At 38.6% G+C, this 14,897-nt stretch overlaps 1 protein-coding gene across 1 annotated transcript in view; it reads left to right on the plus strand.

Moving 5' to 3' along the window:
• The window catches only part of LOC128644241 (hematopoietic cell signal transducer), a 32,384-nt gene that overhangs the window by 8,481 nt on the left and 9,006 nt on the right, over positions 1–14,897 (plus strand). The window contains exon 2 of the mRNA XM_053696924.1: positions 14,042–14,074. Within this exon, the coding sequence (XP_053552899.1) occupies positions 14,042–14,074 (33 nt within the window). The remainder of the gene's footprint in view (positions 1–14,041; positions 14,075–14,897) is intronic.

Genomic DNA, 14,897 nt, shown 5'->3' on the forward strand with positions numbered 1-14,897 from the left:
CCTATCAATAAAATAATTAAATAAACTACCTACAATTACCTACAATTAACCTAACACTACACTATCAATAAATTAAATAAACACAATTGCTACAAATAAATACAATTAAATAAACTAGCTAAAGTACAAAAAATAAAAAAGAACTAAGTTACAGAAAATAATAAAATATTTACAAACATAAGAATAATATTACAACAATTTTAAACTAATTACACCTACTCTAAGCCCCCTAATAAAATAACAAAGCCCCCCAAAATAATAAATTCCCTACCCTATTCTAAATTAAAAAAGTTACAAGCTCTTTTACCTTACCAGCCCTGAACAGGGCCCTTTGCGGGGCATGCCCCAAGAAGTTCAGCTCTTTTGCCTGTAAAAAAAAAACATACAATACCCCCCCCCCAACATTACAACCCACCACCCACATACCCCTAATCTAACCCAAACCCCCCTTAAATAAACCTAACACTAATCCCCTGAAGATCTTCCTACCTTGTCTTCACCAAGGTAGGAAGATCAGCCAATCAGATTGAGCTCGCATTCTATTGGCTGTTCCGATCAGCCAATAGAATGCGAGCTCAATCTGATTGGCTGATTGGATCAGCCAATCGGATTGAACTTGATTCTGATTGGCTGATTCCATCAGCCAATCAGAATATTCCTACCTTAATTCCGATTGGCTGATAGAATCCTATCAGCCAATCGGAATTCGAGGGACGCCATCTTGGATGACGTCCCTTAAAGGAACCGTCATTCTGCAGTTGGACGTCGCCGGAAGAAGATGGGTCCGCGGTGGAGGTCTTCAGGATGGAGCCGGTCGTCATCGGATGAAGATAGAAGATGCCGCTTGGATCAAGATGGTTGCCGGTCTGGATGTCCTCTTCTTGCCGGATAGGATGAAGACTTTGGAGCCTCTTCTGGACCTCTTCAGCACCGGATTATGGATCGCCAACCCCCGCTTGGGTTGGATGAAGATCTTGGAGCCAGGACGGATCGGTGATACCTGGATGGTGAAGACAAGGTAGGAAGATCTTCAGGGGATTAGTGTTAGGTTTATTTAAGGGGGGTTTGGGTTAGATTAGGGGTATGTGGGTGGTGGGTTGTAATGTTGGGGGGGGGGGTATTGTATGTTTTTTTTTACAGGCAAAAGAGCTGAACTTCTTGGGGCATGCCCCGCAAAGGGCCCTGTTCAGGGCTGGTAAGGTAAAAGAGCTTGTAACTTTTTTAATTTAGAATAGGGTAGGGAATTTATTATTTTGGGGGGCTTTGTTATTTTATTAGGGGGCTTAGAGTAGGTGTAATTAGTTTAAAATTGTTGTAATATTATTCTTATGTTTGTAAATATTTTATTATTTTCTGTAACTTAGTTCTTTTTTATTTTTTGTACTTTAGCTAGTTTATTTAATTGTATTTATTTGTAGCAATTGTGTTTATTTAATTTATTGATAGTGTAGTGTTAGGTTAATTGTAGGTAATTGTAGGTAGTTTATTTAATTATTTTATTGATAGGGTAGTGTTAGGTTTAATTATATCTTAGGTTAGGATTTATTTTACAGGTAAATTTGTTATTATTTTAACTAGGTAACTATTAAATAGTTCTTAACTATTTAATAGCTATTGTACCTAGTTAAAATAAATACCAAGTTGCCTGTAAAATAAATATTAATCCTAAAATAGCTATAATATAATTATAATTTATATTGTAGCTATATTAGGGTTTATTTTACAGGTAAGTATTTAGCTTTAAATAGGATTAATTTATTTAATAAGAGTTAATTTATTTCGTTAGATTAAAATTATATTTAAGTTAGGGGGGTGTTAGTGTTAGGGTTAGACTTAGCTTTAGGGGTTAATACATTTATTAGAATAGCGGTGAGCTCCGGTCGTCAGATTAGGGGTTAATAATTGAAGGTAGGTGTCGGCGATGTTAGGGAGGGCAGATTAGGGGTTAATACTATTTATGATAGGGTTAGTGAGGCGGATTCGGGGTTAATAACTTTATTATAGTAGCGCTCAGGTCCGCTCGGCAGCTTAGGGGTTAATAAGTGTAGGTAGGTGTCGGCGACGTTGAGGGGGGCAGATTAGGGGTTAATAAATATAATATAGGGGTCGGCGGTGTTAGGGGCAGCAGATTAGGGGTACATAAGTATAACGTAGGTGGCGGTCGGAAGATTAGGGGTTAAAATTTTTAATCGAGTGGCGGCGATGTGGGGGGAGCTCGGTTTAGGGGTACATAGGTAGTTTATGGGTGTTAGTGTACTTTAGGGTACAGTAGTTAAGAGCTTTATAAACCGGCGTTAGCCAGAAAGCTCTTAACTCCTGCTTTTTTCAGGCGGCTGGAATCTTGTCGTTAGAGCTCTAACGCTCACTGCAGAAACGACTCTAAATACCAGCGTTAGAAAGATCCCATTGAAAAGATAGGCTACGCAAATGGCGTAGGGGGATCTGCGGTATGGAAAAGTCGCGGCTGCAAAGTGAGCGTTAGACCCTTTAATCACTGACTCCAAATACCAGCGGGCGGCCAAAACCAGCGTTAGGAGCCTCTAACGCTGGTTTTGACGGCTACCGCCGAACTCTAAATCTAGGCCTAAGTGATTCAATAAAACAAAGTCAACATGAGGAAAATAAATACAATTGTTTCAAACCAGTAAGACTGGATTTCTTTTTTAACTACAACAGTTCTGGGGATCCCCTATAAACTAGGACTCAATATTTATGTGAACATATATTTGTGTGCAACGTTCTTTATGATGTGTGTGTTGCAAGTAGGGCGAATTTGTTATATCAATTACGTGATGAATTAAATGTTAATCTTGCTGGTTTGAAACAATTGTATTTATTTTCAGCATGTTGACTTTGTTTTATTGAATCACTTGCGGCTAGATTACGAGTTTTTGTTGGTAAGGGGTGCGTTGCTAACGCAAGTTTTCCTTACCGCTCAACTACAGTAACGCTGGTATTACGGGTCTTTATAAACCCGGCGTTAGCCGCAAAAAAGTGAGCGTAGAGCAGAATTTAGCTCCACATCTCACCTCAATAACAGCGTTGCTTACGTTGGCGGTAAGCAGGTAAAACGTGCTTGTGCACAATTTCCCCATAGGGATCAATGGGGCAGAGCCGGCTGAAAAAAAACCTAACACCTGCAAAAAAGCAGCGTAAAGCTCCTAACGCAGCCCCATTGATTCCTATGGGGAAACACATTTTATGTCTACACCTAACACCCTAACATGTACCCTGAGTCTAAACACCCCTAATCTTACACTTATTAACCCCTAATCTGCCGTCCCCGACATCGTCGCCACATGCATAATATTATTAACCCCTAATCTGCCGCTCCGGACACCACTGCCACCTACATTATACTTATGAACCCCTAATCTGTCGCCCCCAACATCGCCGACATCTACATTATATTTATTAACCCCAATTCTGCTGCCCCCAATGTCGTCGCAACTTACCTACAATTATTAACCCCTAGTCTGCCGCCCCCAACGTCGCCGCCACTATAATAAAGTTATTAACCCCTAAATCTAAGTCTAACCCTAACACCCCCCTACTTAAATATAATTTAAATACATCTAAATAAATATTCCTATCATTAAATAAATAATTCCTATTTAAAACTAAATACTTACCTGTAAAATAAACCCTAAGCTAGCTACAATATAACTAATAGTTATCTTATGGTTTATTTTTATTTTACAGGCAAGTTTGTATTTATTTTAACTAGGTACAATAGTTATTAAATAGTTATTAACTATTTAATAACTTCCTAGTTAAAATAAATACAAAAGTACCTGTAAAATAAAACCTAACCTAAGTTACAATTACACCTAACACTACACTATAATTCAATTAATTACCTAAATTAACTACAATTAATTACAATTAAATTAAATAAAGTATATAAAAAACCCCACAAAATTACAGAAAATAATAAAATAATTACATTTTTTTTTAAACTAATCACACCTAATCTGATTTCCCTAATAAAATAAAAAAGCCCCCCAAAATAATAAAAATCCCTACCCTATACTAAATTACAAATAGCCCTTAAAAGGGCTTTTGCAGGGCATTGCCCCAAAGTAATTAGCTCTTTTACCTGTAAAAAAAAGTACAATACCCCCCCAACATTAAAACCCACCACCCACACACCCAACCCTACTCTAAAACCCACCCTATCCCCCTTAATAAAACCTAACACTAACCCCTTGAAGATAACCCTACCTTGAGACGTCTTCACCCAACCCGGGCAGAAGTGGTCCTCCAGACGGTCCAAAGTCTTAATCCCATCCGGAGCGGAGCGAGTCCATCTTCAAGACATCCGACGCGGATCATCCTCTTCGTTTGACCTCGACTGGACCAATGATGGGTCCTTTAAATGACGTCATCCAAGATGGCGTCCCTTCAATTCCGATTGGCTGATAGAATTCTATCAGCCAATGGGAATTAAGGTAGAAAAAATCCTATTGGCTGATCCAATCAGCCAATAGGATTGAAGTTCAATCCTATTGGCTGATTAGAACAGCCAATAGGATTGAGCTTGCATACTATTGGCTGATTGAAACAGCCAATGGAATGCGAGCTCAATCCTATTGGCTGATTGGATTAGCCAATAGGATTTTTTCTACCTTAATTCCGATTGGCTGATAGAATTTTATCAGCCAATCGGAATTGAAGGGACGCCATCTTGGATGACGTAATTTAAAAGACCCGTCATTGGTCCAGTCGCCATCAAACGAAGAGGATGCTCCGCGTCAGATGTCTTGAAGATGGACTCGCTCCGCTCCGGATGGATGAAGATAGAAGATGCTGCCTGGATGAAGACTTCTGCCCGTCTGGAGGACCTCTTCTGCCCGGATATGATAAAGACTTTGGACTGGAGTTGGGGGGGGTATTGTACTTTTTTTTACAGGTAAAAGAGCTGATTACTTTGGGGCAATGCCCCGCAAAAAGCCCTTTTAAGGGCTATTTGTAATTTAGTATAGGGTAGGGATTTTTATTATTTTGGTTTTTTTTTTTTATTTTATTAGGGGGATTAGATTAGGTGTAATTAGTTTAATTTTTTTTTTTATTATTTTATTATTTTCTGTAATTTAGTGGGGTTTTTTTCCGTACTTTAGTTTATTTAATTTAATTGTAGTTAATTTAGGTAATTCATTTAATTATAGTGTAATGTTAGGTGTAATTGTAACTTAGGTTAGGTTTTATTTTACAAGTAATTTTGTATTTATTTTAACTAGGAAGTTATTAAATAGTTAATAATTATTTACTAACTATTGTACCTAGTTAAAATAAATACAAAGTTGCCTGTAAAATAAAAATAAACCCTTAGCTAGCTACAATGTAACTATTAGTTATATTGTAGCTATTTTAGGGTTTATTTTATAGGTAAGTATTTAGTTTTAAATAGGAATAATTTATTTAATTGTAGTAATTTTATTTCGATTTATTTAAATAATATTTAAGTTAGGGGGTGTTAGGGTTAGGGTTAGACTTAGATTTAGGGGTTAATACATTTAATATAGTGGCGGCGATGTTGGGGTCAGCAGATTAGGGGTTAATAAATGTAGGTAGGTGTCGGTGATGTTAGGGACGGCAGATTAGGGGTTAATAATATTTAACTAAGGCCTAGATTTAGAGTTCGGCGGTAGCCGTCAAAACCAGCGTTAGAGGCTCCTAACGCTGGTTTTGGCCGCCCGCTGGTATTTGGAGTCAGTGATTAAAGGGTCTAACGCTCACTTTACAGCCGCGACTTTTCCATACCGCAGATCCCCCTACGCCATTTGCGTATCCTATCTTTTCAATGGGATCTTTCTAACGCCGGTATTTAGAGTCGTTTCTGCAGTGAGCGTTAGAGCTCTAACGACAAGATTCCAGCCGCCTGAAAATAGCAGGAGTTAAGAGCTTTCTGGCTAACGCCGGTTTATAAAGCTCTTAACTACTGTACCCTAAAGTACACTAACACCCATAAACTACCTATGTACCCCTAAACCGAGCTCCCCCCACATCGCCGCCACTCGATTAAAAATTTTAACCCCTAATCTTCCGACCGCCACCTACGTTATACTTATGTACCCCTAATCTGCTGCCCCTAACCCCGCCGACCCCTATATTACATTTATTAACACCTAATCTGCCCCCCACAACATCGCCGCCAGCTACTTAAAATAATTAACCCCTAATCTTCCGACCGCAAAGCGCCGCCACCTACGTTATCCTTATGTACCCCTAATCTGCTGCCCCTAACACCGCCGCCCCCTATATTATATTTATTAACCCCTAATCTGCCCCCCACAACGTCGCCGACACCTGCCTACACTTATTAACCCCTAATCTGCCGAGCGGACCGCACCGCTACTATAATAAAGTTATTAACCCCTAACCCGCCTCACTAACCCTATCATAAATAGTATTAACCCCTAATCTGCCCTCCCTAACATCGCCGACACCTAACTTCAATTATTAACCCCTAATCTTCCGATCGGAGCTCACCGCTATTCTAATAAATGTATTAACCCCTAAAGCTAAGTCTAACCCTAACACTAACACCCCCCTAACTTAAATATAATTTTAATCTAACGAAATAAATTAACTCTTATTAAATAAATTATTCCTATTTAAAGCTAAATACTTACCTGTAAAATAAATCCTAATATAGCTACAATATAAATTATAATTACATTGTAGCTATTTTAGGATTAATATTTATTTTACAGGCAACTTGGTATTTATTTTAACTAGGTACAATAGCTATTAAATAGTTAAGAACTATTTAATAGTTACCTAGTTAAAATAATAACAAATTTACCTGTAAAATAAATCCTAACCTAAGATATAATTAAACATAACACTACCCTATCAATAAAATAATTAAATAAACTACCTACAATTACCTACAATTAACCTAACACTACACTATCAATAAATTAAATAAACACAATTGCTACAAATAAATACAATTAAATAAACTAGCTAAAGTACAAAAAATAAAAAAGAACTAAGTTACAGAAAATAAAAAAATATTTACAAACATAAGAAAAATATTACAACAATTTTAAACTAATTACACCTACTCTAAGCCCCCTAATAAAATAACAAAGCCCCCCAAAATAAAAAATTCCCTACCCTATTCTAAATTAAAAAAGTTACAAGCTCTTTTACCTTACCAGCCCTGAACAGGGCCCTTTGCGGGGCATGCCCCAAGAAGTTCAGCTCTTTTGCCTGTAAAAAAAAACATACAATACCCCCCCCCCAACATTACAACCCACCACCCACATACCCCTAATCTAACCCAAACCCCCCTTAAATAAACCTAACACTAATCCCCTGAAGATCTTCCTACCTTGTCTTCACCATACCAGGTTCACCGATCCGTCCTGGCTCCAAGATCTTCATCCAACCCAAGCGGGGGTTGGCGATCCATAATCCGGTGCTGAAGAGGTCCAGAAGAGGCTCCAAAGTCTTCATCCTATCCGGCAAGAAGAGGACATCCGGACCGGCAAACATCTTCTCCAAGCCGCATCTTCTATCTTCTTCCATCCGGTGCGGAGCGGGTCCATCTTGAAGCAGGCGACGCGGATCCATCCTCTTCTTCCGATGTCTCCCGACGAATGACGGTTCCTTTAAGGGACGTCATCCAAGATGGCGTCCCTCGAATTCCGATTGGCTGATAGGATTCTATCAGCCAATCGGAATTAAGGTAGGAATTTTCTTATTGGCTGATGGAATCAGCCAATCAGAATCTAGTTCAATCCGATTGGCCGATCCAATCAGCCAATCAGATTGAGCTCACATTCTATTGGCTGATCGGAACAGCCAATAGAATGCGAGCTCAATCTGATTGGCTGATTGGATCAGCCAATCGGATTGAACTTGATTCTGATTGGCTGATTCCATCAGCCAATCAGAAAATTCCTACCTTAATTCCGATTGGCTGATAGAATCCTATCAGCCAATCGGAATTCGAGGGACGCCATCTTGGATGACGTCCCTTAAAGGAACCGTCATTCGTCGGGAGACATCGGAAGAAGAGGATGGATCCGCGTCGCCTGCTTCAAGATGGACCCGCTCCGCACCGGATGGAAGAAGATAGAAGATGCGGCTTGGAGAAGATGTTTGCCGGTCCGGATGTCCTCTTCTTGCCGGATAGGATGAAGACTTTGGAGCCTCTTCTGGACCTCTTCAGCACCGGATTATGGATCGCCAACCCCCGCTTGGGTTGGATGAAGATCTTGGAGCCAGGACGGATCGGTGAACCTGGTATGGTGAAGACAAGGTAGGAAGATCTTCAGGGGATTAGTGTTAGGTTTATTTAAGGGGGGTTTGGGTTAGATTAGGGGTATGTGGGTGGTGGGTTGTAATGTTGGGGGGGGGGGTATTGTATGTTTTTTTTTACAGGCAAAAGAGCTGAACTTCTTGGGGCATGCCCCGCAAAGGGCCCTGTTCAGGGCTGGTAAGGTAAAAGAGCTTGTAACTTTTTTAATTTAGAATAGGGTAGGGAATTTTTTATTTTGGGGGGCTTTGTTATTTTATTAGGGGGCTTAGAGTAGGTGTAATTAGTTTAAAATTGTTGTAATATTTTTCTTATGTTTGTAAATATTTTTTTATTTTCTGTAACTTAGTTCTTTTTTATTTTTTGTACTTTAGCTAGTTTATTTAATTGTATTTATTTGTAGCAATTGTGTTTATTTAATTTATTGATAGTGTAGTGTTAGGTTAATTGTAGGTAATTGTAGGTAGTTTATTTAATTATTTTATTGATAGGGTAGTGTTAGGTTTAATTATATCTTAGGTTAGGATTTATTTTACAGGTAATTTTGTAATTATTTTAACTAGGTAACTATTAAATAGTTCTTAACTATTTAATAGCTATTGTACCTAGTTAAAATAAATACCAAGTTGCCTGTAAAATAAATATTAATCCTAAAATAGCTAAAATATAATTATAATTTATATTGTAGCTATATTAGGGTTTATTTTACAGGTAAATATTTAGCTTTAAATAGGAATCATTTATTTAATAAGAGTTAATTTATTTCGTTATATGTAAATTATATTTAAGTTAGGGGGGTGTTAGTGTTAGGGTTAGACCTAGCTTTAGGGGTTAATACATTTATTAGAATAGCGGTGAGCTCCGATCGGAAGATTAGGGGTTAATAATTGAAGGTAGGTGTCGGCGATGTTAGGGAGGGCAGATTAGGGGTTAATACTATTTATGATAGGGTTAGTGAGACGGATTAGGGGTTAATAACTTTATTATAGTAGCGCTCAGGTCCGCTCGGCAGATTAGGGGTTAATAAGTGTAAGCAGGTGTCGGCGACGTTGTGGGGGGCAGATTAGGGGTTAATAAATATAACATAGGGGTCGGCGATGTTAGGGCAGCAGATTAGGGGTACATAGGGATAACGTAGGTTGCGGCGGTTTACGGAGCGGAAGATTAGGGGTTAAAACTGTAATGCAGGGGTCAGCGATAGCGGGGGCGGCAGATTAGGGGTTAATAAGTGTAAGGTTAGGGGTGTTTAGACTCGGGGTACATGTTAGGGTGTTAGGTGCAGACGTAGGAAGTGTTTCCCCATAGGAAACAATGGGGCTGCGTTAGGAGCTGAACGCTGCTTTTTTGCAGGTGTTAGGTTTTTTTTCAGCTCAAACAGTCCCATTGTTTCCTATGGGAGAATCGTGCACGAGCACGTTTTTGATGCCGGCCGCGTCCGTAAGCATTTCTGGTATCGAGAGTTGCATTTGCGGTAAAAATGCTCTACGCTCCTTTTTTGGAGCCTAACGCAGCATTTGTTTTAACTCTCGATACCAGAGTTAAATTTATGGTGCGGCCAGAAAAAAGCCCGCGGAGCGTTAACAGCCCTTTTACCGCCGAACTCCAAATCTAGGCCTAAGTTTGCGAAGCGGGAGTGCGGCGGTTTAGGGGTTAATACATTTATTGAAGTGGCGGCGATGTCTGGTTAGGCAGATTAGGGGTTAAAAATTTTAATATATGGTTGCGATGTGGGGGGGGCTCGGTTTAGGGGTTAATAGGTAGTTTATGGGTGTTAGTGCACTTTTTAGCACTTTAGTTAAGAGTTTTATGTTACAGCGTTAGAGTCTTGACAGGAGAGGGTGTACCGCTCACTTTTTCCAAGACTCGTAATACCGGCGTTATGCAAGTCCCATTGAAACGATAGGATACGCAATTGACATAAGGGGATTTGCGGTATGCTTGAGTCACAGAAAAAAAGTGAGCAGTACACCTGTATCTGCCAGACTTGTAATACCAGCGTTAGGAAAAAAGCAGCGTTGGGACCTCTCAACGCTGCTTTTTCACCCTAATGCAAGACTCGTAATCTAGGCGTTAGATCCGTAGTAATGTGATCTTAATTGTTACATTCTGCCCTAGTGCTGGATAAGATTGGCTTTTTGCTTCTCTGTTTTCTTTCCTTCTATTCTGCAATCTTTTTGATGACAATCTCCGTGCACCTTTTTTCTGCCTATATTTCTTTGCGAGAGGAAAAAGAGGACATGAAAATTACTAAATCTTTGGTGCTGTTACTATATATATATATATATATATATATATATATATATATATATATATATATATATATATATATATATATATAATGTGTGTATTTTTGAATAAATAGAACATTTTCTGCTATGTGAAGAACATTAGAATGTGAAAAACTAATATTTCATGTCGGGTTAGCACACTTGTTTTTTTTTTTTCTCTATTTTTCGTGCTCCATTGAAGTCCATGGGGGAAAAGACTAATGCGGTCGGAGTATTCTAACTTTGTCTTTTTAAGCGCATTTCTGTTTCCCATCCTCTTACCCATCTAGATTGTAAGTTCCCATGGGAATAGGGCCCTCAATCCCCCCTGTATTTGTCTGTAAATCTTTGTCTTTTATCGTATTGCTTCTCCATTGCACTGTTATCCCTGTACCCATGGGCAGCGCTGCGGAATCTGTTGGCGCTTTATATAAATAATAATAATAATAATATATACTGTTCTGTATAATGATTTTGGGGATAGACAACCTGCATTAATGAAAGGTTCCCCTACATTAGGATTGTACACATTCTGCACAGGTGAATGTATAGTTTGGCTGCTTTGGGCTCCTCCAGCACTTGGGCTGCACCAATAGTAGTTCCGCCCCTGGCACACAGTTCTGCTGTGTTTGGCGTAATACAGGGCAATAAGACATTGACTGTAACTCAAGTGAAATTCTAAATGATTCTGAATTTCTAAAAATGTAAACTGTGTGTAAAAGACACTGTTGAAACTATTTAAAGGAACAGAAAAGTTAAAATGAATCTTAAATAAACTGGATATAGCATGGAATTTTAGACAATATTCCAATTTACTTCTGTTATCAATTTTGCTTCGTTCTCTTGGTATCCTTTGTAAAAAAGTAATCCTAGGTGAGTTCATGAGTGTGCATGTGTCTCTATCCATCTGGCAATGTGATGCATAGATACAAATACAGCTGCCATAGACTGCTAAAGACACGTGGTCGCTCCTGAGCTCCTGCCAGCTACCTAGCTTTACATAGAATATCAAGAGTATAAAGCAGATTTGATAATAGAAGACAATTGGAAAGTTGTTTAAAATCACATGCTCTATCATAAAAGTTTAATTTTGACTTTACTGTCACTTTAAGAATGTCAAAGATGTTTATATTAAACCTGTTTATTCTGATTTTGAAAGAGGAAGTTTGTATTTGTGCAATATTTTGTATACTTGGAAATGATTTTGGTGCTATACACAGATATTAATAAATGTTAACCTCTTGGCTACCAGGAATTTCAGAGAAGAACTTGCCCAAAATACCAGAGAATTTTTGCATTTTTACTATCACTCCATTTAAACAGAAAGAAAGCCTTATGTTTTTTATTTATTTACATAGCAAAATGTTATATATATATATTAAGTAGACAACCCAAGTTATTGATCTAGATCTATTTTGATATATTTAATGCAACCATTTCACCACCAAATGCAATCATATAAAAAATAGTTAAGTTTTTCTGAAACTTTGGTTTTCTCATTTAAATTATTTACATAACGCTTGTGCAGTTATAACACAAATGGCTGTAAAAGCTTCTCTGGGATCCTTTTGTACAGAAATAGCAGACATGCATGACTTTGCTGGTAAGGGTAATAGTATATTTTAGGGATTACCCACCCACCTGAAACCTCCCACCTCCCTGATCTGTTATTGATCCCTCCCAAAGAACTCTCTTCCACACCCACACTCCTCACTACCATCTTAGGTACTGGCAGACAGTATAGGGATGCCTCCTCAACCCTCCCACTTCCCTGGTCCCTCCCAAACATCTCTCTAACCCTACCCCTCCCACTAGCATCTTAGGTGCTGGCAGCTGTCTGCCAGTATCCAGTTTATAGTACATTTTTAAAATGATTTATTAATATTCTGTGTAGGGATCCCCCTCACCCTCCGGACCTCTTACCTCCCCCACTGGACCTCCAACCCACCTCCCACGTTCCCTCCCACCGGCACCAATGGAGATTGCTACAGACAGTGACACAGACAGTGTCACTGTCTATAACAATATGGCAATCTTCCTTCATATGGTAACGAAGCACTGATCTTGTCCCATTATCATATGAAGGCACATGCTGGAAGCCCTCAAGCAGCAACTCAGACTGCTTGGGCTTTCATCATTATGGACATAGATCTACGTTTTGTGGTACGATCGGCTATATGCCGTATGATGTAGATTCTCCGTTCATATGGGCAAAAGGGTTAAAGGGACAGTAAAGTCAAAATTAAGCTTTCATAAACCAGATATGATTTTAAATAACTTACCAATGTACTTGTGTGGTCTAATGTGCTTTGTTCTCTTGTTATCCTTTGTTTGAAAGCATGCATAGGAAGGCTCAGAGACATCAATGTACTACTAGGAGCTAGCTGCTGATTGGTGGCTGCACATATATGCCTCTTGTCATTGGGTCATCTTATGTGTTTAGATAGCTCCCAGTGGTGCCTTGTTGTTCCATCAAAAAAGGATACCAAGAGAATGAAGTAAATTTGATTAATATAAGTCAGTTGGAAAGTTATTTAAAATTGTATGATCTATCTGAATCATAACCAAAATTATGTGGGGTTTCCCTTTAATCTTATGGGAAGTGAGATAGTGGAATAAAATTTGTTAGTGTAGCACCAGGTATGCTGTCTGTATTACTGAGCACACTGTCACTATGTGTTCTTCAGATTTTGGGACTTTTTATTTAACAACAAGCTCTCAAATGTGTTTTTTTTCTTCCAAGTATGGCAGAGCAGGTTTGGGTCGGCAACAAAAAACATGACAGTCTAAATTGGAAAAAAGCACTCACTGATTTTTGTTTCTGGGACAAGTGACACAGGATATGTACCAGTGATGCAGGAAATGTACCAGTGAGTCAGAAGAGGGATCAGTGATACAGGAGAGGGACCAATCACACGGGAGAGCTGCTAGTAACATAAGAGAGTGACCAGTGACAGAAGAGAGGGGTTAGTGACAAAAGTAAGAAGAACAGTGCCAAAGTAATGTGTCCATAATAAAAGTCTGGTGACAGTGTTAAACAGAAAAGACCAATAACAAACTGGAATAGTGACCAAAACAATGAGGCAAAGGGAGGAGGTAGAGTAACATAAATTACAGGTTGATGACAAATAGGAATTATTAGTGACAGTAGCGGAAGGCCAATCACTAAGAGAACAAGGAAGAGTTGGTTAGTGACAGTGGGCTGAGAATGGGGGCAGTGAGGGGGCCACATGTGACAATGGGTGAGTCAACGTGATGGAATATATAGCTTCTATATCAGCCAGTGCAAAAACGTATCAATTAAATATAAACCATAATGCTTGAGATATATAGATGATATCCCATCTATATAATGTTTTTTTGTATGACGCGCCTCACTTCCTCCCCTGTATCATATGCATTAGTAGGAACATAAAGATACCCACATCCTGTATCTCTACACACAAAAGCTGTAACCATCCTACATGTCTGCTTTATAACAATTATTTTCTTTATTTTCCAGCCAGCAAACCATTGTCCGCAACCTCTGAGTCAGGTACGTCATTTTAACATTTTGGAACAAAAACTGTCTGGGGTCTTCCAACTTTTCATTCCCCAGAATTCACTGAGAGTTTTAAAGAACTCTCTAGTCAATAACTATTTCCATATCCTACGATATGGATTATTTATGCTTTACAAATTTTATTGAATTATGTCTATGATTTAAAAGTTGAACGGAAATTATTGTTTCCCTTTGAATTATAGGTGAATTTAGGGCATAACAACTTTCTGTAGAGCACTTTATTTGCTTGTTGTAGCTTGTATATACAGTATATATGAACAAAAAAAAAAGAGAGAGAGAGAGAGAGAGAAGTGACACACAATAGTAGCACTTGTATACATATATATATATATGTGTGTGTGTGTGTGTGTGTGTGTGTGTTTGTGTATCCCAAGCCATTAGCAAAGCTCACAGGTCTGGGTATTCACAGAATTCACTTGCAGCTGTGTTTGGAATCAAATCAGTGGTTCAGACAGTTAAACACAGACCCATTTGGGTGCAAAGCCCAATAGGGGAAATCACATAAAAATATCACACTGCAGACAGAATAGTCAGCACTAACTCACATGCACACAGTTGGGATAAAAGCAATAAAGAGCTTGTTACATCATTTGGCCAAATGGTAATACACCCAAGAAAAATGTTTTCTGCTTTTAGCCCAGCTAACAATGGTGACTGGTGGAAGTGTTTTAATCATCATTATTATAAATCTGCAGAGAAGATGTGAACTGTGTAGGACAGGGAGACAGTTCTGTATAAAATATATTGCAGTTAATAGCTAAACCACCATTTTGTACAAGATGGTGGCATTGTCTAT

The sequence above is a fragment of the Bombina bombina genome, unplaced genomic scaffold (assembly GCF_027579735.1).
Source record: "Bombina bombina isolate aBomBom1 unplaced genomic scaffold, aBomBom1.pri scaffold_435, whole genome shotgun sequence".
Classification (NCBI taxonomy): domain Eukaryota; kingdom Metazoa; phylum Chordata; class Amphibia; order Anura; family Bombinatoridae; genus Bombina; species Bombina bombina.